The sequence below is a fragment of the Meriones unguiculatus genome, chromosome 17, assembly GCF_030254825.1.
Source record: "Meriones unguiculatus strain TT.TT164.6M chromosome 17, Bangor_MerUng_6.1, whole genome shotgun sequence".
Taxonomy (NCBI): Eukaryota; Metazoa; Chordata; class Mammalia; order Rodentia; family Muridae; genus Meriones; species Meriones unguiculatus.
This window is the reverse complement of record NC_083364.1, coordinates 16,369,121-16,394,495: the sequence shown is the minus strand read 5'-3', so window position 1 is coordinate 16,394,495 and position 25,375 is coordinate 16,369,121. Positions and strand designations below refer to the sequence as shown.

Here is a 25,375-nt window from a genome sequence, read left to right as displayed (position 1 = left end):
CCAGCATCCGCCTCGGGACCACGAGGGTGACCAGCAGACCCAGGAACAAACTGCTCCAGCAGACTTTTTTTTTTTCTTTTTTTTTTTTTTTTTTTTTTCTTTTTTTTAAAGGGAAATGTGTGTTATCTGGAAAGCTATTTAAAATACACCTACTCAAAAAGCAGAGCCCATGGCTTGGCGTCTTCCTTCAGCCAGGGTGGCTACGACTGCCTGGTGGGGCAGCTCACAGGGCGGGTTTGTTCTGGCAAAGGCCTGATGGGACACAGTCTTCAGCACTGTTTGCTAGGAGGCGAGATTTGAACTACTGCTCTCAGAGCTGCGTGGGTGGGGAGCTACCTGGTGCAGGTCCTGCTGGTGGGTGGCCACGTGGTGGACCTGTGACCAGGCCTGCAGCCTCATTCCACACACCACTTACCTGCTTTGTAACCCCTCTGAGGGCCCACCTACCCCGTGCCAGCATTGCCGTGGTGAGCTTCCGTGGAGGACGCCCAGAGCATCCCCGCAGCCCAGAGCAGGCACTGCCCGAAGTTGAGGATCTGAAGAGCCAGAGGACCACGTGTTACTTCAGCTCCCATGCTGGTGGTGGTGCCCTCTGCCCTGGGCTGGGTCGGTGCTTAAATGACAAAAGCTGCCAGCCACATCCCACCCCAAGAGCCTGAGAGCAGAAAAGGTTGCCCCACAGGTAACCACGCAGACCGCCACTCTCTGGAGATGCTGAGGACCTGGGCATCCATTCTGAAAGCTCCAGCTACAGTGCTGGCGTCCTGCCGCTTTGGTAGTAACCATGCACATCAAAGTCAAAAACGTTTATTGCTGGGTCCAGGTCAGAATCTGACACCGGCCTCCCCCAGGCCGTAATCTAGGTGAGATCAGGCTGGTCCCTACCAGCAACTCCAGGAAACCCAGGCATTGAACACATCCCAGTGTCCAGAGGCGCCACATTGGACATAGTGACACGCCTTTTATCCCAGCTCACGGGAGGCAGAAGCAGGCGGATCTCTGTGTCAGAGGCCAGCCTGTTCTACAAAGCAAGTCCGGGACAGCTACAGCTGTTACACAGAGAAACCATGTCTGGGGTTCGGGGGAGAAGTAGTAGTAATAAATTATGTTTTATGTGTATGGGCAGTAGGGTATGTGCACATGAGTACAGGTGCCTGCAAAGGCCAGAAGAGGGAGTCAGAGCCTCTGGGGTGGGAGATACAGGGACTGTGAGCAACCTGATGAGGGAGAATCGGCGTCCCTGGAAGAGCAACAAGTGCCCTTAGCTGCAGCCCCTACTCTGACCACGTGGGCTCCTGTCTGTGTCACTGCCCTGCTGACCTGGGCCCTCTCCTCCCTGTCCTTACTATCCTCATCCACCCAGTGCGTCCCCGTCTCCAAGCCCCTCCGTGCTGTGCCCAGAGCACAAGTCAGGTTGAGCCCCGGAGTGTTCTCAATCTCCAAAACTAGATGGGGTGGAAACTGCCAGGTTGTGTATCCAGAGAGTTGGCCTCGCCTGCAGGGACCCTGCCCTGTCTCCATGCCTGGCAGCCAGCAGGGTCCCTCCCTGGCCTGGGCCCCTTACTGCCCAGCCCCAGATCCTGCAGGCCCTCTGCGCCGCCCATGCCTCCTGAACCATCAGCAGGCCCTTCAAGACGAGACCAGCACTGGTAGGAAGTGTGTGGACAGTTGGTGCCGTCGCGTGCGCCTGCCCTGCCGAGGAATGCCCTGGCCATCCAGCGCCAGGAACATGGGTCGGCCGCGGTGCCTCCAGCGTCGCGAGGCGTACGTGTTGTAGCCATTCTCCTCAATGCGCTCCCGGAACCTGCAGTCCACAGAGTAGACCCGCTGCAGCGCGGGCGCGTGAGGCTGGCTGGTGGCCCCACCAACCACTGCCACCCTGTAGCCGCCCACTGCCCGTCACTCACCGACCCGTAGAGGCGGCCCCTGCGATTCATGGCCACGTAGAAGCCTGAGTACACAGCCTTGATCACCACAGTGCCCACCCGCACAGAACGGATCTCAACAATACCTGAGTGGGGACAGGAGAGCATAGTCAGGCAGCAACCACACAGGGCTCCCCGGGCCCCACCTCCACTCTCCAACCCCAGCTGGCACGGACGCCGGAGACCAGGACTCTAACAAACATGGCGCTGCCCTGGATGAAGAGGAGTCTGTCCACAACCTCCAGGAGCAAAGGAACACAGGCTGGCCAGAAAAGACCCGGGAGCCAGGCCATCATGAACAATGCTTGGGCACCGACTATGCCCTCTGCTGCATGGAGCCTACACAACCCTGGGTGGGTGGGTGGGGGTGCCAATTGTACCCACTACCAGGTGGAAAACTGAAGGCCAGGATTGGAAGAGCCAGCGTTGGACCTCATCTGCCTGTCAACCCTCTGTGCGCATCCCTACAAGCCCTACCTGGCTTTCCTCCAGGAACTGGTTCAAGGAATGGCTGAATCCCACTGCAGGCGTCTATGCCCAGACCCTCTTTGGAAGCTTGAGGCTCCACGCTGGGGCTGCCAGTCACACCTACCTCCCCTGAGATGAGTGCATTTGCTCGGGGAGGCCCACGACAGTGGACCATCTCGGTTAGAACTGCACCACGCGGTGACTGCCGAGGAGGGAAGAGCCCCATCCACACCTCCTGTCACCCCATCCCTATCGGTGGGATCTAAATCTCAGAAGTACTGAAGGGCCAGGCCATTCAGCTGGGCCTCTTCTTCAGCCCGGGGCCACCCCGCCTGGCTGTGCTACCACGGATGGACCTGCCCAGCCAGTCCCCTGTCCTGTGTGGCCTAATGAGGGCCTTGGAACCCAGATGAAAGCCACTGGGATGGGCAGTGCCCTGTCACCTGTCCAGGGCTGAGCTCAAACCCTCCCAGGAACTCCTGTCAGCCTTCAGCACCAAGGAAGCTGGCTGTGGCCTCTTCATCACCCCAGCTCCTCCTCACCGTGGCCTCTCCTTTCGCCACATTCGTGCCACAAGCACTTACAGAAGGCCTTCTGTATGCAAGGCAGAGCTCTGTCCAGACCCAGCTCCATTCCTGATCTCTTAGCAGGACCTTGAGATCAGGTATCCCTCTTACCTCGTTTGCCAAACAGGGGTGTCTGGGAACAGAGGGAATCCCAGTTCAGGCAGGTCACCACCCGAGGAGTGGGAATCCCACCTCATGACTTCGCCCCTGTACGTAGGCCAGTGAGCCCCCTCAGCGGTTCTTGCTTTGCCAAGGAGCCCATAGGAGGTGTGCCCATCTCTCGCTGCTGCCCCAGCACTTACTGTCCTGGCCGTGCCGCCAACGCGTCCCCTGCACCCGACCACCAGGGTCCACACGCAGGAAGAAGTGGGTGGAGGAAAAGAGGCGGCGCCAGCGTACGTCGCCCTCCAGATGCGGGTACCCGCCCGGGGCGCCCGGGGCCCGCGCCAGCAGCAGCCAGGCCAGGCCCAGCCAGAGGCGGCGGCGCATCCCGACCTGTGCCCGCCGGCGCGCGGTGGCCCAGCTGCACGGTCGGGGGCGGGGCTAGGGCCGCTGCCGTCCAATGGGCGTGGGGGGCGGGGCCGCCGGCCTCGGCTCCACGCGCGGAGGGCGCGCTCCTGTTTATCCCACCGGTGTTGGTCACCCTGGGGTGCGGGTGCGAATGCGGGGGTGGAGAGGGAAACACAGAATAGAAACACAAGAACGAGATCGCAGAGGGGCAGAGACTGAAGACAGAGAGACCAGAGATGGAGAGATGCCAAGGGCTAGAGAGCAGAGCCAGCAGAACCAGGTCACTGAATAAACAGAGAAGGAACAGAAGTGAAAGAGTGGAACCCGAGAGACAGAAGAGAAAGATCACGAAGACAGAGAGACGAAAAGACACTGACTGATAAGGAGACAGAGAGGTACAGACAGACGGTGAGACAGACACACTGTGTAAGAGATGGACAGAGGCAATGAGGTAAACCGGATTTCAGGTGTCAGTCTGGCCAGCTGGGCAGAGCATGCACAGGACAGTGTGGCCTCCTTTGTCTAGGAGAGTCTGAGGCTACCCTTGGGGCGGGGCTCTGCCGTGGAATAGTGGTCAGGGAAGGGGTGGAGTGGACAGTGGGCAGAGTGACAGATGCGGGAAGCTGTGTATCACCTCAGCTTAGGGCACTGAGGACAGCGTCTGGGCAGCAGAACTGGGCTGTGTCCGCCCCCGCACCTCACTGCAGCCACACCCATCCCCAGGAAACACCATGGTCACCCGCAGCTGCCCAGCAGCCAGTGGCTCTGAGAGGCGCGGTGACCTCCTGGTGCAGTCCGGAGCCCCAGTGCCAGTCCCCTCCCCCGGCCCCAGGTCGCACCATTAAATAGCACTGGGGTGAGGTTTGCTGACAAGCCTACCTTCTGGGGAGCCCTCTGGAAAGACAACCAGTCCTTCAGGATGCCAGGATTCCTTCCCGGTGGCTCAGTAGATCCCTGAGCATGGGCAGGTCACACCAGGTGCCCAGATATCCCTGGGTCCACCTCGGGGTAGCCCAAGACCCTGCGACTCTTCCTGACCGCCCACACCTGCACCTTCCTCTGTTAGGAAGGCTGGCAAGGGGTGTCTGTCTGGAAGGGTACACGGAGAAAGCCTAGGCATGTTGCTGGAAATCAGTGTAGCCCTGGCGCCAAATGCCACCCTGCCCCTTTTGTTCCACGGCTGGAATTCAAAGCCCTTCTGGATTGAGTGCCCTGCACTCCTGGATGTGCCTCTGGATGTTTTGCATTTCCTATATGAGAGGCCAGGACGCACAGCCGGGAGCTGCTCAACTTGGTTTAATTTAATAACCGCTCATTAAAATATAATTTGCATACCACATAAGTCACTCACTTAAAGCATAAACTCAGTTATTAGTGCAAAAACATTGGGCAAGCCTCGTCTGTCAAACTCCAAAGGAAGCCCTGTCCTCATGAACAGTCATCATATCTTCTTTTTTTATTTGTTTAAAAACTGCTTATTTTATGTAGATGAGTATTCTGCTTTCTTTCTTTCGAGACAGAGTTTCTCTGTGTAGCCTTGACTGTCCTGGACTCACTTTGTACACCAGGCTGGCTTTGAACTCATAGAGATCCACCTGCCTTTGCCTCCCAGAGTGCTGGGATCAAAGGCGTGCACCCTCAGCCAGCTGAGGCTCTGTTTCATGCACACCAGAGGGTTGTGAGCTACCATGTGGTTGCTGGGACTTGAACTCAGGTCCTCTGGAAGAGCAGCCAGGGGCTGTTAACCACCGAGCCATCTCTCCAGCTGCATTCATCTCATCTTCTTTCCAGCTCCCAGCACTCTCAAGCCTACTTCTTGTCTCCTGTTCTGGGCATTTGCTGCCATGGAGACCCCCTCTGAATGTCCTTAAGAGTCTGACTCTCGCTGAACACCGTGTCCTTGTGGGCCAGGCTGTGACATGTGTGGGAGCCTCGCTCCTATTCACGGCTGAGTAATATTCCAAGATAGGAGTAGCCCACACCACCTGTGGAAGCTGGACCAGCACCACCTTCTGGGTACTGTGAATTTGTTAAGCTGTGGTGTGGCTGCGGTTTCCCACTTCTTCTGGGAATAAGCCTAGGAGGAAAACTTGCTGGGTCATGTGGTAAGCGTGTTTGATTAATTTCTTGTGTTGTCTCGGGCTGGCTGATGACTGAAAATGCTTCTGCTTCAGCCTCCTGGGGGTGGGATCGTGGGTGTGCACCGCACCGCAGCGTTCTAAGCTTCTTTTCTGGCTTTTCTTTTTTTTTTTCCTTTTTATTTTTTCCAAGATATGGCCTCTCTGTGCAGCCCTGGCTGTCCTGGGACTCACTCTGTAGACCAGGCTGGCCTCACACTCAGAGATCTGCCCGCCTCTGCCTCTAGGGCACTAGGTGTATGCCACCATGCCTGGCTTGTTGTTTAAAAAAAAAATGAAAACCCCAACCATTTTATTTTACCATTAAAGATTCAGGAGCCAGTGAAAACTGCTAGTTCAGAGAGGCAGAGAAAGGACCCAGCTGACCTGCCTTCTCAGCTCGGGTCTGGATAGAAAACACCCAAAAGGTTCACTAGCTCAGCTGCCAGCCCAGGAGGAAAAGGCCAAAAACAAAACAAAACCCAGAGCAAAAGCCTTGCTAGCTCAAAGCCCAAAAAGCCAGGGAGCTGAAGCCAGAGCTGAAGCCAGAGCTTGAGCTAAAAGCTTCTTCTCCACCCTGTCTTAAATACCCCTCGACTCCAAGTCCCTCCCACTCTTTACTCCCTGTCACCTGGTTTCTTGCTCCACCTCTTGACCTAGGGTTAACTTTATTAAATCCTGTGTACAGAAAGCTCTTGGATTAAAGGTGTATGCGAGGGCTCAACCACACCAAAAACACAGGTTTTTACAGTTCACAATTTGGGGGTTCACAATGGGATCAAGTATCCTGCAACACTGGCCTTTTCTTATTTATCGATTTTTGCACTTATTTTTAAAATTGTCTAAGAAAGGATGGTGTATGCGGCACGGCTCACACGTGAAAGTCAGAAGATCATCTGCTGACTCGCTTCTCTGCCGCCCTGTGGGGATGAGGATGGTATGCAGGTCTTGGTGAGGAGCACACTTTTCTTGCTGACTCCACACTTTTCAGACTTTTTTTTTTTTTTTTTTTTTTTTTTTGAGACAGGGTCAGGTCTTACTCTATAGGGTAGTTCAGGCTGGCCTTATACTCAGCATCCTGAATACTGGATGACAAGCATGAGCCACTTGGCAAGAAACTAATAGGAATCTTTTCTTGAAAGGTGCTAAGGACTGGACCCAGGCTTTTTCCACATGTTAGGCTCCACCCCTGACCACACCCCCAGCCCCTCACTGGGGCATTCTAGGCACCTATGAGCTATGCCCCAAGACTTCTTCTAAGTTTTTGTATTGACACAGGGCGTCCTCATCCCCTCCATCCTCCTGAATGTCTGAGACCACGAGCATGTACCAGGCCAGACTTCAAAACTCTTAGGTTTCATAAGGAAACCTGACCTCACCTGTAGAACAGGAACTCCTCTCTCCACAGACTTGTTGACTATCGTTGACCATATAGTGGAAGACTTGTTGACTATCATTGACCATACAGTGGAAAGAGACTGGGACAACCTATCACTGGCCATAAATCACAGTAGGGGAGCTATGATTCAGGGGTGGAGCCCCTGCCCAGAATCCCCCAGTGGCTAGGGTGTGCATCCTTGTCCAGAATCACCTGACTAAGCCTCAGGAAAGTGTGGAAACTCTGATGTGGAAAGTCTGGTGACCCAGCAAATCAGAGAGGAACTTGAATAGTAAGGGACAGGGGAAGAATTTGAGTCCCTGATTCTTCTCACCCACAGAGATGTGGGCTGTCTATGTCTTAGGGTTGCAGGTCCTGCTGCTTCATCCCTGGGGACCAGGAAGGTGACCCCAAGAGAAAGGCAGGTTTGAGGTCACCCTGCCCTGGGTACCCTGGGGAATGAGCTGAGCCAGTTGTGGAGGGCAGTGCTCAGTGTTGAAATCATTCTTATCCACTGGCATGAGCAAGGCCAGGCCTGATTGGGCAGCTTGGAATGTGTGTGGGGGTGGGGCGCAGGTCTGGTCCTCAACCAGGTGGCAGGTAGCAAGTGGCAGCTTGAGCTTCAGCAGAGGAAGTCCCCTAAGCCCTGCCCGGGAGGCCTCTCCAGTGGCTCAGCAACTCTTCTCATGCCCCAGGGCCTTCGCACTGGCTGGCATTTCTCCGTGTTGTCCCACTAGTCTTTCCATAGCAGCTGGTTGTAGCCGCAGGGCGGTCCTGGATGAGCCTCAGGTAGCCATGCTGTCTAGATTTTACTGCCTGCACCTAAGGGGATCACCTGGCTGCTACAAGTGAACAGATGGAGGAGTTGGGATTTTGTCACTTCTAGCTCACTCTTGCTCTGTCTGTGAGGAAACATGATCCCGGACTGTAAGCGTGGATTTTCAGTTGAAGCTTACACAGACCTGGGCTTTCCCACAAGCCTTTCTAAGATCCATGCCTTGCACAGTTGGGTCGCTTGCTGGACGTCTCTGAACCTTCACAGGTGAGGCATGAAGACTGAGAAGAGGAATCAATCACATCAGTTGTATCCCTCTCTTGCTCTCTTTCCTTTTCCCTTCCTTTCCCTCCATCTCTCTCCCTTCCTCTTCTCTTTCCCTGTCTCTCTCTGAATAATTAATTTATTTTCATTTTATGTGTGTAGGTAGTTTCTGTAGCTGGTCTTTGCTACTTTGTAGGCTCTTCTTTTTTTCCACCCTTTATCCTCCTCCACCCTCCACCCCTCATACCTCTATACCTCTATCACTAGCTAGGAAAGAAACAAGGGTGGGGGAGAGAGATTCCTGAATCTAATTTCTTTCCTTTGGTTTCTTCTTTGACCATGGCTATTAACAAACCACAAACAACTCCCTAAATGACCAACAACCACCGACCCCGCCTCTCAGGGTCCTAGACCCTCTGAAAAGTCCCCAGAATTCCCAATGATTTACAATCACAGAAGTTATCTGCAGCTGGCAAAACCATGATTCTGTTAGAGCATGAGGCAAATCATGGTCAGCTTCTGCGGACAGTCTGAAGCAGCCCCACATCCCCACACCATGGATTAAAACATAAATACATTCTTAAAATATTTCTGTGTGTTTTTAAAAAGATTTTATCTTAGGTATATGAATGCCAGAAGAGGGCATCAGATCCCAGTGTAGATAGTTGTGAGCCACTATGTGGTTGCTGGGAATTGAACTCAGGACGTCTGGAAGAGCAGACAGAGCTCTTAACCTCTGAGCCATCTCTCCAGCCGTATTCACAGCTTTTCAGCTCTTGTGAAAGTATAAACAAATCCATGCTCCCAACACAAAACTCTCATGGGCTTCCATTCTGATGTTAACACATCCTTATAGTATGTAGCCTGATTTAATTCTGCAGTTTTTGTTGTTGTTGTTTTTCTGTAACCCAGTGTCTCTCGCTGCTGTCGTTTCTTTCTCATTAACATTCAGAGATTCTGTCTCTATTGATGCTATCTCTGGCTGTCTTTGTTTTATAAACATGTCCTTTAAGGTGTGATTATATCTTTGACTGCTCGTCCTGCAGGACTGTATGGTAATATGTTTTATGTTATAATATGCGAAACATTGTTTAATTTTATTAAAGACATGCAGGGGTGTTGTCAGTTCTAGTTTGTAAAGGTGTCCACATGATAATCATTACTTCCAGTAAATGTGCAATGATGGAATAAGACTTTTCAGAACTCAAGGCAGAAGCCCATTGAAATCCTGAAAAGATGACTTAGAGGTTAAAAGAACTGGCTGTTCTTCCAGGGGTCTTGAGGTCAATTCCCAGCAACCACATGGTGGCTCACAACCATCTATAAGGAGATCTGGTGCCATCTTATGGTGGACAAGTATATATGCAGGCAGAACATTGTATACATTAAAAAAAAAGAGAGAGAGAGAGAGAAGAAGAGGAAGAAGAAGAAGAAGAAGAAGAAGAAGAAGAAGAAGAAGAAGAAGAAATCCTGAATATGTATCAATGGTACGGTGTACAAACTTTAGTTTTCCAGATTCTGCAAAATGAAACATATCCATCTGCCAGATTTCATTTTTTTTGGTACCTTTAGGGTTAACTCTAGTAGGTAATGGGACTTGATTATATAAAAACATATAGGACAATTTTTTTTTTTTGTAACACTGCAATTTCTGTTGGATCTGTTCCTGACAAATAATGTTGTTTTATTCCTTTTGAAAAGATTTGTTTATTATTTATACACTATTCTTCCTGCACACCAGGTCTTACTATAGATGGTTGTGAGCCATCATGTGGTTGACCGGGAATTGAACTCAGGACCTTTGGAAGAACAGCCAGTGCTGTTAACCTCTGAGCCATCTTTCCAGCCCTTATTCTTCCTTTTGTGGTTAAATCAGAAACTTTTCCTATGTTTTTAGATTTTTACTTTGTTTATGTAGAAAGAAAATCCATTCCATAATACTATCTTTCCTTTGCATAATGAGCTCAAAAGGAGAATGAGTTGACATCAAAGTAACCAAAATACAATCCAATTTGGGATCTATGGGAGCCACACACATCTTCTGTCAGCATCAACTCTGTCTATCTTGGATTCTTTAAGTCTGAATCCCCTTGTAACTTTTGAAACTAACTATTTAACTCTTGAGTATTTAATCCAATGGTAGGCCTTAGCTGATTAATATCTCCCATTATTAATTTTTTTAAATCATAAAGAGTTTGCAACTGATCTATTCTGATCTGTACCTTCTGTGGTTGAAATTTTTGTTGACTTATTTTATAATTCAAATAGTTAATAGAATCTCCTCTCTGTATTTTTTTCAGGAGCAATCTGTAACCCCTCGCATTGCAGAATTTTTTTGTGTGTGTTTCCTTAGACATTTTCTCTAAAGCATCTGAATTAGAATCAGCCAACAGAATATCATCTATGTAATGGTAAAGAATGGATCGAGGAACTTGCCTGTGAATCATTTGTAACGGCTGTTGCATAAAACACTGTCGTGAAGTCGGACTATTTAACATTCCCCGTGGAACAACTCTCCACGACATCTTTTTACAGGTTAAGCATTACTGTAAGTAGGTGCTGTGAAGGCGAACCTTTCCCTATCCTGCTCATGAGGACATGCCTTAGGTAGTAAAGAAAGCAAAGAAATTCCAGGCCGTAACAAACCCGTTAGTTGAATTGCTCTATTCACCACTTTTAAATCTGTTACCATTCTCCATTTTCCTAATTTCTTTTTTAATAAAAAGAACTCTGTGAGCTGCTAGACTCTTATATGTTGCATACCAGCTGCTTTTGTACCTGGTGCTCAAGTGTCTGTAACTTTTCTTTAATTAAGGGCCATAGGTCTACCCGTACAGGCCTGTCAGTCAACCATTTCAAGGTTGGGGCCATTGGGGCCTCAGCACTAGTTCCCTCTTAGAGCTTCGGAGCCTCGGACCCTGTATGGACAAATGGCATAGCCTGGGGCTGTTTATGATGACCTAGATCAATACCTTATCTTTATTTCATTTTGGGCTGTCTATGGGATTGCAGGAATATTAAACTGAGTACCCTAATCCTAATCCTAATGTTGGAGGTTGGTCTAGTGCTCTGTGTATTCAGATGGTAAATTTTGGGCCCCAAGGTCTGGTTGAAGTCCAGACAGGTGCATTCTCACATACACTGAACTATGTTTTATAAACTTTGTTCCCCAATAATCTCTACTTGGTTAATTCAAAAGGTAGCCTTAGGGGGCTGGAGAGATGGCTCAGAGGTTAAAAACACCGGCTGTTCTTCCAAAGGTCCTGAGTTCAATTCCCAACAACCACATGGTTGCTCACAACCATCTATAGTGAGATCTGGTGCCCTCTGCTGGTGAGCAGGCACACATGCAGGCAGAATACTATATAAATTAAAAAGAAAGAAATCCTAAAAAAAAAAAAAAAAAAAGTTAGCCTATAGCTGTGCAGAAGAGAGGTAGGCAGGGCTTCAGTTCCAGGGCTTGGGGTCTCAGAGAGGGACTATGAGGAGGAGAAAGGAGGAAGATGGAGAGAAAGGACATGACCTGATGGAGCAGCCCACACAGGAGTACTGGCATGTAAAGTGGGGCACGTAGCAGGGAAGTGGCCAGCCTAGCTTAGAAAAATAGTGTGCATTGTACCCGCCCCGTTATTGTGCTTGAAGGTATTTAAATAAATCAGTAGTTCTCTGTCTCAATTATTTGGGAGCTAGCCGGAATTTAAAAAAACTAGAATTCATAAGTTTCAATATACAGTACTCCACTGTTGCAGATCCCAGAATGGCCTTCTGGTCCCACACATTTAACCCATCACACACTTGGCTTTTAGATAACTTTCTAATAACCAAAATGAGTATAACCTTTTGACATTCTATTATTCATTCATTTTGGTTCTTCCAGATGGGGTTTCTCTGCGTAGCCTTGGCTGCGTGTCCTACATTTTATAGGCCAGGTTGGCCTCTCAAACTCAGAGATCCACCTGCCTCTGCCTTCTTGAGTGCTGGGTTTATGGAGTGCCCATTAGTAATTCTAAGAGTTTTGTGAAATGATAGTTACATCAGCTCCAGCAAACCTTTGTTTGCAATTTTAATTTTGGCCTCTGGTCATTAATTGATTGACAGAACACACACATTTTCCAAGACTTCCAAAGTAGTCCCGTTCTTTCTTTCTTTTCTTTTTTTTTTTAAGATTTATTTATTTATTTATTTATACGGTATTCTGCCTGCACGCAAGAAGAGGGCACCAGATCTTATTATAGATAGTTGTGAGCCATCATGTGGTTGCTGGGAATTGAACTCGGGACCTTTAGCAAGGACAGCCAGTTCTCCAGTGCTCTTGACCTCTGAGCCATCTCTGCAGCCTCACCTCCAGTTGATTCTACTGGAGTGGCTTTGCATTTGATGTGGGGAAACAGTAGCAGCTGAGCAATGCTATCACCTGTGTTAAATTGCATCTCTCTTTTCACAAAGGACATAGTTTTAATTTCTTCTCTGAAATCTTCATCTATACTTCCTAGATACACAATGAATCCTTGGGAAGACAATCCACTCCTTCCCAAGATCATCCCTACTGTTCCTCAGGACAAAGGACCATAAGGCCCCAGTGGTTACTTTGTAACGCTGAGTTTTGGGGAATGGAGTACATGTGTATCTGTGGCCAAATCTAGAGCAGCACTGCCTTCAGGAGCATGCAGGGAATCTCCAACACGAAGTGGGGCTTTTTCGGTGTGCATGGTACTCCTTGACTGAAAGGGCTGGTAATTTTTGCTTCAGAGATCTGAGCCAGAGATCTGTTCTCCTGGGCCTTTGGCACATTGCATACACGCACCTGGGGAACCTATGTGTTCTTTCTGGTTAAGAGTTAGGAAAACTGGTGGCTGGAGAGATGCCTCAGAGGTTAAGAGCGCTGACTGTCCTTCCTAAAGGTCCTAAGTTCAATTTCCAGCACCCACATGGAGTTTCACAAACATCTATAATGAAATTTTATGCCCTCTTCTGGTCTGCAGACATACACACGGACCAAATCCTGTATTACCTAATGACTTTCAAAAAAAAAAAAAAAAAAGATTTAGGAAAACCATTGCCTCTAAAATGGCTCATTCACTTTTTCAGCAAAAGTACAGTATGTCTCACAGTTAACGCACTGGACATTTTGAATCTGTTCTTATATATCAGAGTACTGTTCTTCACCTAACAATTGGTCCCTTACTATATTCATTCCCCTTGCAATTTAAAATATAAGAAGAAGCAAAACAAAACAAAACAGAACAGAACAGGAAATCCCCTCTGGGCCCAGCAGGGGCTATTCCAGCATTAGTAGCTGCAACGCATTTTTTGCCTCTTGAAAAACATTCAGTCCTTCATCCCCCACCATTACCTACGGCATTTGAAATAAAATTTCCCATTTTTGTTCCTTTATTGAGCCCCCTGTTGAGTGCCACTTGTAGCCAGTCTTTGCTATTTTGTGGATTCTTCTTTTTCAGACCCTTATCCACCCCCTCTGTCATTTCACCCCCTATCACTAGCTAGGAGAAAACCAAGGAAAGGGGGGGGGGGAAGATTCCTGAGTCTAATTTCTTTTCTTTTGTTTCTTCTTTGACCATGGCTTCTAACAGACCGCAACCACCCTACCTACCTCCCCTCTCAAGTTCCCAGAATTCCAAACATCACGCAATCACAAAAATTATCTGCAGTTGGCAAAACCACGCATCTGCTAGAGCATAAAGGCAAATCATAGTCAACTTCTGCAGACAGTGTGAAACAGCTCCATAACTCCACACCTGGGATTAAAATAAAAGATTTCTGGGGGTTTGTTTGTTTCTTTGTTTGTTTGTTTGAGACAGAGTTTCTGTATGTAGCAGCCCTGGCTGTCCTGGAACTCACTATATGGAGTAGGCTGGCCTTGAACTCACAGAGATCCACCTGCCTCTGCCTGGGATAAAAGGTGTGCACCACCTTTGCCTCGCTGTGAGAAACCCTGTCTTGAAAAAAAAATATATCCAAAATTCTCAAAAAATGTCACTACAAGTTTTCCTGCATGTATGTCTGTGTGAGGGCATTGGGTTTCCTGGAACTGGAGTTACGGTTGTGAGCTTCCATGTGGATGCTGAGAACAACCGGAGCTCTAAACTACTGCGCCATCTTCCCACCCCCAAAGAGACTTTAGAGATGTATTTAGTTACTTATTTTGGTTTTTCTCCCTGCTGTCCTGGAACTCACTCTGTAGACCATGTTGGCCTTGAGCTGAGAGATCTACCTACCTCTGCCTCCCAATTGCTGGGATTAAAGATGTAGACCACCACACGCAGCTCCCTCTCAGTGTGTGTCTGTCTGTCTATCTGTTTGTCTGATTTAGACAAGGTTTTAGATGTTCCAGGCTATTTACTTTGAATTTTAATCCTTGTTCCTCAGCCTTCAGAGGGCTGAAATGATAAATCCATGGCACCATGTTCTGCTCTTACTGATGAGCTCTGGACAGTGGTAATCCTAATACAGAGAAAGAGGGAACGTCAGCCATTCCGGGAGAGCATTGTCCAGGCTGGAGAATTACTTCAAGACCAGCCTGGACAATTTAGCAAGACTGTCTCAAAGAGAAAATGCTAGGGCATGATAGTGCACTCCTGAGTGAGAGGCAGGAGGATCAGGGACTCAAGGTCATCTTCAGCTGCTTAGGAAGTTTTGAAGTCAATCTGGGCTGTATGAGATCTTTTCTCAGAAAAAAAGGAAGTGAGTGGTTGGGGGCGATTGTGTGTTGCTGTGGCTCAGTGGGTGGCTTAGTAGCATTTAACTGCACCAGTTAAATCAGACCTGCTATGCTAGTGCAGGTCCCTCACTGGGGAGGTGGAGACAGGACGGCAGGACGTCAAGACGTCAAGGTTAGCCCTTATACTTCTAAATTGGAGGCCAGCCTGAGCTACATGGGACTCTGAATGGATGGATGGATGGATGGACGAAAGAATAGGGACTAGTTACACTTCTTTTGCATCTTTCTAAGGCCCTGTATTCCATTTGCACACACACACACACAAAAGGATAAAGGAAAAGAAAAAATAGTTCAGCCAAGGCTACACAGAGAAACCCTGTCTTGAAAAACATATAAACTAACAGAAGGAAGGAAGGAAGGAAGGAAGGAAGGAAGGAAGGAAGGAAGAGAAAAAACAAAATTGAGATAGGGCACTATGGAGGCAGAGGAGGCAGATCTCTGTGAGTTCAAGGACATCCGGGTCCAAATACAGCGAATTCCAGGACAGTCATGGTTACATAGTGAGACTCAGTGTAAAAAAAAAAAAAAAAGTATGTGTGCGTATCTACATATACACATATATTATGTATATATAATACATGTGGTATATGTTTATATATACAGAAACAACAAATAAAATTAAGCAGAAACCAATCAAGCAGATAAGAAAGTAAAAAAAAAAAACTCAAAGACTCAAAGAACTTCGATATTAAAAGAACGAATCAAAAGAGTATTTCTGCGCATGCTCTTTTGCCAATACACGTTGCGCTGACTCATGGGAGTTGTAGTTTTACTTCGGCTGGTTTCGCGGGGGCCAACCCTATGTACGCTTCCGGCAGTCGCAGAACTACAATTCCCATCTGGTGGTGCGCGCGTGCGCAGTGCGGGCAGCGGGCGGCATGTCGGCGCTGTGCTGGACGCGAGGCGCAGCGGGGCTCGGCCGGTCGCTGCACTTCCCTGGGCGCCGTTGCCATGCTTTGGAGGAAGGTAAAGCGGTGTCAGACCCAGGGCTGCGATCTTTCCCTCCTTGGAATCCGGTCACCGGCAACCTTTGCTCTTTGACCTATGGAGGAGTTTCTGGAACCCCGGTTAGCTGGGGCACTAGTTGGCACCGTCTCTCGAGGGGAATCGCAGGGCACTTAGACTTTTAACACTTGCGTACTTTTGTAGCCCTCTGACCCACGTCGAGGACACGGATTTTGACTTTGACCTTCGGCTACTTTTAGTTTAGAGTCCCGCTGGATCCTGCATCACGACAACGGAAGCTCAGGCCTGGTCTGCCCTTGAACTTGTATTTTCCTGGGCCTTGATTTTTTTTGGAGGAGGGATGCTGGATTCGAGCACATGCCGTACTGCTTCCAGCCTCCTGAGTGCGGGGATCACGGGCTTGTACCAGCATGCCTGGCTATCCTTGTCTTTTTTTTTTTTTTTTTTTTTTTTTCTTTTTTTTTTCCTAAGACAGAGTTTTACTGTGTAGCCTTGGCTGTTCTGGACTCGATTTGTAGACCAGGCTGTCCTCGAACTCACAGAGATCCACCTGCCTCTGCCTCTCTGAGTGCTGGGATTACAGGCGTGGGACCGTGCCCGGCTGTGTCCTTGGCTTTTAATGCCATTTCCTTCTGGGCATGAGCAAAGTTTGAGGCAGGATTTCGCACTATCCTAGGCTGACCTGGAACTCACTGTGAAGCCCAGGTTGGACTCCAGCTGGAGAACCTCCAGCCTCAGCCTCCAGAGTGCTGGAGTGGTAAATGTGCATGCCCTGGTGCCCACCTGCCTGCTTCTGTATTCTCATTCTTCATGTTTCTTTCCAGGGATCCTTGGGAGCCTCTGCAGCTTACGAAGACGCTCTGCTGCCAGTCCTTGTGAGCAAGTTGTGCAGAAAGAGTGGGGCCATGCTGAGCTGCTGGAAGGTGAGTTGGCATCCTGGCCCTTCCAGTCTGTGCTCCTTACAGTGAGGTCGTGAGGGAGTGGCCTCTGCACTGTACTTGACCACACCAGGGTAATGTGTGGAATGTGGTGCAGACTCCCATGGGCAGGCAGCGCTGGCCCCATGTCTGATTTGCGGTATGTTGGGTCCTCTTGTGTGCTGTGTGTTGGTTCTGAGAGCTGTTATAATTCCATTCCGTGAGCCCCAGATTCCCACATGGGACTCTTACTTCCAGCAAGACAGTTAAAACCCCCAAATTAAACCTGAACAAACACCTGAAGTACATTTGCTGGAATGGTCCCTGCTGAGGGAGGAGAGTCTCCAGGTTGAGTTCTGTACAGTCGAGGTGCAGTTGAAACCTAGTCTGTCTCTGTCTCTCTGTTTCCTTATTGGTTTTTTGAGACAGGGTAGCTAGCCCTGGCTGCTTTGTAGCACAGGCTGGCTTTGAACTCAGTGATCTGCCTGCCTCTGCTTCTGGAGTGCTGGGATTAGAGGTATGTTCCACCACTGCCCGCCTTTGGAACTGTGGCTGTTTGTATGCTGTGATCCTGGCCAGGCTTTGGCCTTTTTATGTGCTAGCTCGGTCACTTCCAAAAGCTATGTAGCAGTGGACCACTGAGTAGTGTGTTTTGGAGAAAATGTATGTGTATGATCAGCTTACTTATGGTAATGAGCCAGGGATGTTTGCTGTGTCTCTACCAAGGTGTATCAAGTGTGTGCGTATATCAGAAACAGCAAATTACTATATGCTGGCCAGTGCCAGTGTGTGCAGAGGCCCTGCTGTGGGAGCCCTTAAGGCTGGGAGGTACGAAGGAGGGTGAGCAGGAGGTTTGGCCGGCAGAGCCAAGGGTATGATGTCCGGGAGAAAGAGTTTGGGATGGCCCTGGGGTCTAGGCCGAGAGTATCCTGAGATGCAGGCGTGGTCCCTGTCCTCCCCTCTGCTGTCTGCAGTGCTGGAGGCTCGGGTGCGGCAGCTACAGGCAGAGAGCACGTCTGAAGTGGGGGTGAAGGAGGTGAAGACTGACCAGCATCCACAGAGCCACAGCAGCCGCTGGGCGAAGAAGCTGGAGTGTGAGAAACGTGTGAAGCAGAAGCGCCAGGAGAAATTTTTTGACTACGAGAAGCAAACCGTTGGCTTTGAAAGGGAGCCTGTGATCTGGAGCGGGAAGCTGGCCAGCTACCTGCCACACATCAGTAAGGGGCCAGACGAGGAAAAGCAGCTGGCCCGGACTCTGTGGGCCGCTCTGAGGAAGTTCGGCTCCCACCCTGCAGAACCCAAGGCCTGGATGAAGAGCAAGGTAATGGAGCCTCAGATCCTGATCCTCCAGCAGAAGTTGCTGACTTTCTTCAAGTGTTGTGCCTGCACCGGCCATCTGCCCCTCGCCTACCACGTGCTGGCCTCTCACCACGCCCACCGAGACAAAAGGCTGCTGCTCACGCTGGACATGTATAACGCCGTGATGCTAGCCTGGGCCCGCAAGGTGAGAGCCCTCAGTTCCTGCCTTCTGCCAGAGAAATCCCTTCAGGTTTTTCAAATTGAAAATGTTCTTCCCTTAAAACAAACAAACAAAAACAAAAAAAAAAAAACCCTGAACCCAGAAGATCCAGGAGTGCACCTTTAATTCCAGCACTCAGGAGGCAGATGCAGGTGGATCTCTGAGTTCAAGGCCAGCCTGGTCCACACGGTAAAATCCCGTGTCCTGCCCTGTGCTTCCAGTAACAAGAGATTAGGAAGGCCTTAGCTTAGTTCTGTGCAGGACTTTTAAGTCTCCTGAACAGGACTGTCCTTGCTGTCCCAGTGGCCCCTGAACCTTGGGGGACACATTCCACACTCTAGGGCGGGGAACTTGCTCTTTTTCATAAATCCCTTTGGTTGAAATTCGGGAGTGCTGTGAGAGGTCCATGTCCTCAGTTTCTTCCCCAGTATCTTAGCAGGATAGAAGAATGTCAGTCTGCCTGGGAAAAAGAGCAAGATCCTATTTCAAAGAGAGAAAAACAAAATAGCATTGAGAAAAGAAGGACAGGAGGCAGACCTCCTCCGAGTTGGAGGTGAGCATGATCAACATAGTGAGTTCCAGGCCAGCTAAAGGCTACACAGTGAGACTCTGTCTCAACAAACAGCAAAAAAACAAAAAACAAGTCCACAATAACACACAAATCCAGAAGGTGTAAGCTCGGAGGTAGAGCACATGCCTGGCCTGCATGAGGTTCTGGTTCGCTCTCCAGTGATGTAGCATCTGTCAGAAGGATACCCTGTGGTCCCACCTACTGCCAGACTCCCTCCCACATCACTGAGGCGAAGGCTGGGTTTCTGGGCACACAGAGGGTGGCTGTTGGCCGTTCTTGGCCCTCACCCACCACCCCTTGTCCCCAGGGCTCTTTCAAGGAGCTAGTATATGTGTTCCTCATGGTGAAGGATGCTGGCTTCTCCCCAGACCTGTGGTCCTATGCAGCCGCGCTCCAGTGCATGGGACGCAGGGACCAGGACGTCCGCACCATCGAGAGGTGGGCCGGGAAGATGCTGGGGTGGCCCCGCCCCCTTGGGGCCCTGCCCTCTCGAGTGCTGAGTTTACCTTACATTTCCTCAGGTGTCTGAAGCAGATGAGGGCAGAAGGCTTCCAGCCCCAGCTGCTCTTCACCGACCTGGCCCTGGAGGAGGAGGATCGGGCCGCGGTCCTGAGAGCAGTGGTCAGAGCTGAGCCTGCCTTCAGTCCACCGCCGCAGGCCCCAAACCCAGTCAATACGTCCACGCTGCTCAGGGAGGTGTATGCCAAGGTGAGCCCTAGGCATGAAGCTGCTGCGACAGCCCCATTTCTGTCCCCTGCACCCGGAAGGCTGAACTGCAGGCGCACCACGCTGTGGGTTTGTGCCTTTACAGATGAGCATTCACAAATCTACTTCCTCTTGCTTCTCCTGCTCTGGACATTTCCTATGACGGAACCCCTTACTGTGTGGCCTTTTGTGTCTGACTCTCTGATTACAGTGTCCTCATGGTCCCTACATGCCGTGGTATATGTTGGAGCCTTGCTCCCATTCATGGCTCAATAGTATTGCAGGGGGGCCTTCTGTGTGTGTATCACCTACCCATGGACACTGGGCGATTCCTCCTGGTTGTTGGCTGTCAGGTGTCTGTCAAGCTGCTGAGTACACACGTTTTCTTTCTTTATTATTTTTTTTTCAAGGCAGGGTTTCTCTGTGTAGCCTTGGCCTGGACTTGCTTTGTAGATCAGGCTGGCCTTGAACTCACAGAGATCCGCCTGCCTCTGCCTCCCCAAATGCTGGGAATACAAGACCTGCGCCGCCACGCCGGGCGAGTACGCTCACTTTCATTCTTAGTGCTGTGGGTCTCTACTTTGAGTGGGCACATGTTTGACAGTCCGTGAGGAGGCTCCTTGCCAGGGCAGGGTGGTCTGTCTCCCGTACCCAGCCTCACTGCCTGCCTGTGGCCAGCAGGAGGGTCCCGTGTCCTACCCGAAGCTGCACCTGCCCCTGGACACCCTGCAGGAGCTCTTCCACCAGCAGCTGAATGTGGAGCTGAGCACCCACGTCTCTGTCCAGTCGGTGGAGAAGCCCCCAGTAATGACCAAGGAGGTCATTGAGGCGGTAAGGGCTCACCCTGAGGCCACTGCGCCTGTCCTAGCCTACAGAGTTTGGAGCTGTGACCCCAGTTGGGGTCTGGGGGGGGGACTCTGAGCTCGGCGTAGTGACAGTAGCTCTCCCACAGCGGAAGACCCTGCAGGCGCTGCGGAAGCAGTGGGAAGTGGAGCTGCTGCGGGTGCTGCAGCAGACCAAGGCCACCACGGCCCACCAGGCGCATGAAGGCCAGCCCTCGCTCTACCCCTTCCTGTGCCTGCTCAGCGAAGGGGAGTATGTGAGCATGCTGATGCAGGTGGGCCAGGGCCGGCGGCCCCGGGCGGAGGGCGGGCGGAGGATGGGCGGAGGGTGGGTGGGCCCCTGGGCGGAGGGCCGGGGGCCGTGCTCAGGCAGGCCGCCCCGGGCGGAGGGCGGGAGGCCCCGGGCGAAGGCCCCCGGGTGGAGGGCAGGCAGCCGCGCTCAGGCAGCCACAGCTTGGCTTCCTCTGGCTTCCCAGGTTCTGCAAGTACTGCCAGCGCAGGGCGAGCCCCTCCTATACCTGGCCCACAACCTGGGCCTTCGGGTGTTAAACCGGTATTTGGTGAAGCAGAAGCAGGCCAGCGACCAACTGCAGAAGCTGCAGCAGCAGTACTCACAGTACCTCCGGCTGCTGGCTTCCGACACGCAGGTAGAGTGGGGCAGGCTTCCTGCCGGCCCGGCCGCCTCCCTGGGAGCCATCCCGGCCCTGTGCGCCTCGCTCCGCTCCCAGCGCGCTCCACCGGCATCCCTCCCCCCTCACACTCCTCAGGCGCCCCTGCCCCCAGCTCCATCAGTCCATCTTTGCCCCAGTTCCCTCCTCTGGGAAGTGTGGGCAGCCCTGCGGCCCTCCTGACCGGCTCTCCCTGCAGGTGGCGCCCAGCCTCCCCCGGGTGTACTGGGAATCACTGGGCCCCCAGGAGGCGCCACCGCAGCAGCCCTGGTCCCTGGCAGTGCTGCTCCAGCTGGGCAAGCAGCTGGCCGAGCTGTTGGTGCAGGCGGTACAGATGCCACGCAGCCTGGTGTCTCCGAAGGGTTCCCACCGCCTCATCCCCGTGCTCTACCATGTCTATTCCTTCCGGAGCTACCGCCAGGTGAGCCCACAGGACCGGCGCCAGGGTGGGCCCCTCCCGTCCTGAGGAACTGAATGGAGCTGGAGGACACAGGGCAGCATGGCCGTGCCATTCTGTGGGGCGCTGACCACCCTGGGCAGCGCTGCCCCGCCAGCCCCATCTGTGCTGGGATGTGTGTGAAGAGCGGGAGGGGTGGGCGACATTAGTCCGGGGCTCTGGGTTTTCAGTGTGGCGGCAGAGGGGCCCCGGCGTGCAGCCTCTTGGCCATGGCTTTTGTGTCTTCCATCTCCCCCAGGTGGGCATGCTCAAGCCTCACCCAGTCTTCGCTCAGCTGCTGGAGACAGCAGCGGAGCCCACACTGATCTTCGAGACCACAGAAGTGCCTATGCTGTGCCCGCCGCGGCCCTGGACATCGCCATACAATGGCGCCTACCTGCTGAGCTCCCCCAAACTGATGCGCACGGTGGAGGGTTCCACGCAGCACCAGCGCCTCCTGGACGGCTGCCCCCCTGCGCAGCTGCATGGTGCCCTGGATGCGCTCACGCAGCTGGGGAACTGCGCCTGGCGTGTCAACGGGCGCGTGCTGGACTTGGTGCTGCAGATCTTCAGAGACAAGGGCTGCGCGCGCCTGGGCGTGCCGCCCCCCGCGCTCGGAGGCGCCACTGCCTGTGCAGCAGGACCCGCCGCCGTACTCCACGCCTGTGCACAAAGCCGATCTGCGGAAGGAGCTGGCGCGCTGCCTCAAGACGGCCCGGGAGATGCACAGCCTGCGCAGCGAGGCCCTGTACCGCCTGTCGCTTGCACAGCACCTGCGCCATAGCATCTTCTGGCTGCCGCACAACATGGACTTCCGTGGCCGCACCTACCCCTGCCCGCCGCACTTCAACCACTTGGGCAGTGACCTGGCACGGGCGCTGTTGGAATTTGCTGAGGGCAAACCATTGGGTCCGAAAGGCCTGGAGTGGCTCAAGATCCATCTGGTCAACCTAACTGGCCTCAAGAAGCGCGATTCGCTGAGCATGCGCGTAGCCTTCGCAGACGAGATCATGGAGGACATCTTGGACTCTGCAGACAACCCCATGACGGTAGGGAGTCACGCGCTCCTCTCCCTGGCTGCCCCCCCTCCTCTCTTTCTCTGTTCCTCCCAGCTTGTCCATTCTGGCTTGGGCTTCCTCCCTCAGACGCTCTCAACCCTTGACCTCAGCTGCTCACATCCCTTCTGCCCGCCATGTCTCCTCTCAACGCCATCGGTACCCTAACGCAGCAGCCGCTGCCAGCTGCCACCCGAGCAGCCCTCTTCACCTCTGTATATCACGCAAGCTTGCCTTGTGTCCCCGCATCCCCGTGTCACCCGAGCCAGCTCGTGCTGACTCTGAGGCCACGGGTCCTCCCTTCTAAAGGGCCGAAAGTGGTGGATGGAAGCTGATGAGCCCTGGCAGACCCTGGCCTGCTGCATGGAGGTGGCAAAAGCAGTCCGGTCCCCGGACCCCGCTGCCTACATCTCCCACCTGCCAGTTCACCAGGTGAGTGGGCGAGGGGCGTGCCCATGGGGGCTGTCCCTGAGATGCCCTAGGAGCTGGCATTTGCAGTAGCCTCTTAACGCAAAACTGGGATTGCCCAGTGGGACTGGCCTCCTGGGGCCCTGTGAGAGCGGCTGGGCCCCAGGCAGTGGGACGGGCACTTCCAGGGGTGACCTGCACTGGGTGGCTTGGGCTCAGCTCACGGGCACCCCTTGTGGCCAGGATGGCTCCTGCAACGGCTTGCAGCATTATGCGGCACTGGGCCGGGACAGCGCAGGCGCCGCCTCAGTCAACCTAAAGCCCTCCGACATACCCCAAGACGTGTACAGGGAGGTGGCAGCACAGGTAGGTGCCGGGGCGCGCCTCCTGTCCCCACCGGGGGTTGCTTTCCTGCAGTGCCTGGATGGGGGTCCTAGTCGGGGACTGGCGTCACAGGGCTTCCCTGTCCCCTCGCCCCATCCAGGTGGAGGAGTTCCGCCAGCAGGACGCCAAGAAGGGCCTGCAGGTGGCCCAGGTGCTGGAGGGCTTCATCAGCCGCAAGGTGGTGAAGCAGACGGTGATGACCGTGGTGTACGGGGTCACGCGCTACGGCGGGCGCATGCAGATAGAGAAGCGCCTGCGCGAGCTCAATGACTTCCCCCAGGTGTGCAGCCTGCCGGCCCCACCAGAGTGTGGCTCCCCTCAGCGGGGGCCCTGAGCCCGCCCTCTGGCTGTGGGGCACAGCGAGGGTGGGTGTGCCGCCCCGCTCACCCGCCGCTCCTGTCCCCCGCCTGGCCCCCACAGGAGTTTGTCTGGGAGGCCTCCCACTACCTCGTGCACCAGGTCTTCAAAAGTCTTCAGGAGATGTTCTCCAGCACGCGGGCCATTCAGGTGCGTCCCCGCCCGTCCCCTCCCAGCGGGGGGCCCTCCACCCCGTGGTCCACCCACGCAACCAGGTGTATTGTCACACCTACAGCAATGGCTCACCGAGAGCGCCAACCTCATCTCTCACGCGGGCTGGCCCGTGGAGTGGGTCACGCCCCTGGGCATCCCCATCATACAGCCCTATCACCGGGAGGTCAAGTTCCAGGTACTTGGAGATGCCCTCCCCTCCCCTCCCTTCCCCTCCCTTCCTCCCTGCCCAGGGCTGGACTCACGCACCTACCCCCACCCCGGGTCTGCAGATAAAAGGCGGCATCCAGACCATCACCTTCACCAGCTCGGTGGACGGCACCCAGTGAGTCTTGGACTGCAGGGAGGGGAAGGGAGGAGAGAGGAGGGGAGAGCAGGAAGGAGGGGCGGGTAGGGTGCGGGGTCAGAAGGGGACTGGGCCTTGAACTCCTGGCTCCACAGGAAGCCCAACACTCTGAAGCAGAAGAACGGCTTCCCGCCCAATTTCATCCACTCCCTGGACTCCTCCCACATGATGCTGACTGCCCTGCACTGCTACAGGTGAGCCCTGGGGTCCGCAGAGGGCCTGGGCTGTGTGGGCACTCGGCCTGTGACGTTTAGCTGCCCGGGACATGCCAGCCCTGCTTTGCTCTCTGGGGATACAGGGGCACGGTAGGACAGTGACGGTGAGGTCCGGCCTACTGGGTGGACGCTGCCCATGAGGGGCAGGGCAGGGTGGGGTATGCTGTGAGGCCGCGGGGTCCTTGGCACAGACCTGCCACTGGACTGAGCTGGGATGGGGGGCTCAGTTTACTACCCCAAGACCCAGCAGTTGTCCAAGGGGTTGTAGGGCATCTTCTCCTTGACTATCTACTGCGAGGACACTGGGGAACCTGGATGGGCAGGGAGCCCTGGCAGCGTGCCCAGGGGTGGGGTCGGCCCGGGGCAAACACACAGGGCACCCGTCAGAATGAAGTTGAGGGCAGCAGGGGGACAGGCAGCCGCCTCATTTGGGATCTCCCTGTCCAGGAAGGGCCTGACCTTCGTCTCTGTGCACGACTGCTTCTGGACGCACGCCACTGACATCCCAGTGATGAACGAGGTGTGTCTGCTCCCTGACCCCCGGGGACCCCGCCAGTAGAAGGTGGGGCCTGAACCCCCGGAGACCCTGGCATGTCTGACTGGGGCCTGCCACCCCGCAGGTGTGCCGCGAGCAGTTCGTGCGCCTGCACAGCCAGCCCATCCTGGAGGACCTTTCCGTGTTCCTGGACGAGCGCTTCTGCTCGGACTCCAGGTGAGCCGCCCCTGTCCTGGTGGCCCGGTGCCCCGCCTGCCGCCCGCGCCCCACTGAGGTCTACCCCGCCCTGTTTGCAGCATCAGGTCCCTGAAACCCGCAGACCGTGTGCTGATCACCAAGCTGCAGGATACGCTGCAGTCCTTGCCAGTGAAAGGTAAGGGCTCTAAGCGGGGCGCGCGCACTGGCCCTCGAGGGCGCGGCGGTGGCCCAGAGCCTAGCTCCGTGCTCTTTCATTCCACAGGCATCTTCAATCTGGAACAGGTGATGCGATCCACCTACTTCTTCAGCTGACCCTCGCGGTGCTGTCCCTAGACCTGTGCAGAGTGTAAATAAATCAGTCTGCGTCCACCCACCAAGC

At 53.2% G+C, this 25,375-nt stretch overlaps 2 protein-coding genes across 3 annotated transcripts; one reads left to right on the top strand and one right to left on the bottom strand.

Moving 5' to 3' along the window:
- Nucleotides 1-213: 213 nt before the first annotated feature.
- Nucleotides 214-3,489, bottom strand: Fgf22 (fibroblast growth factor 22). Of its 2 annotated transcripts, none has more exons than XM_021641875.2 (3): nucleotides 3,262-3,489; nucleotides 1,908-2,011; nucleotides 214-1,827 (listed from the first exon to the last, which is right to left on the bottom strand). In XM_021641875.2, exons 1-3 carry the CDS (start codon nucleotides 3,446-3,448, stop codon nucleotides 1,630-1,632), a joined length of 489 nt encoding a protein of 162 aa, XP_021497550.1. In that variant the 5' UTR covers nucleotides 3,449-3,489; the 3' UTR covers nucleotides 214-1,629. The 2 variants fall into 2 exon arrangements, with proteins under 2 accessions (XP_021497550.1, XP_021497551.1); XM_021641876.2 differs by having other exon boundaries at nucleotides 1,647-1,804.
- Nucleotides 3,490-15,565: 12,076 nt separating this feature from the next.
- Nucleotides 15,566-25,369, top strand: Polrmt (RNA polymerase mitochondrial). The gene is given in 22 exon segments (XM_021641867.2): nucleotides 15,566-15,708; nucleotides 16,533-16,631; nucleotides 17,600-18,129; nucleotides 19,023-19,153; nucleotides 19,237-19,423; nucleotides 20,102-20,251; nucleotides 20,373-20,537; nucleotides 20,739-20,909; nucleotides 21,130-21,351; nucleotides 21,626-21,970; nucleotides 21,972-22,415; nucleotides 22,731-22,853; nucleotides 23,073-23,195; nucleotides 23,314-23,493; nucleotides 23,634-23,720; nucleotides 23,806-23,919; nucleotides 24,014-24,066; nucleotides 24,183-24,281; nucleotides 24,750-24,822; nucleotides 24,923-25,014; nucleotides 25,095-25,171; nucleotides 25,259-25,369. Coding segments are annotated over 22 exon segments (3,603 nt in total). The 5' UTR covers nucleotides 15,566-15,620; the 3' UTR covers nucleotides 25,309-25,369.
- Nucleotides 25,370-25,375: the final 6 nt, after the last annotated feature.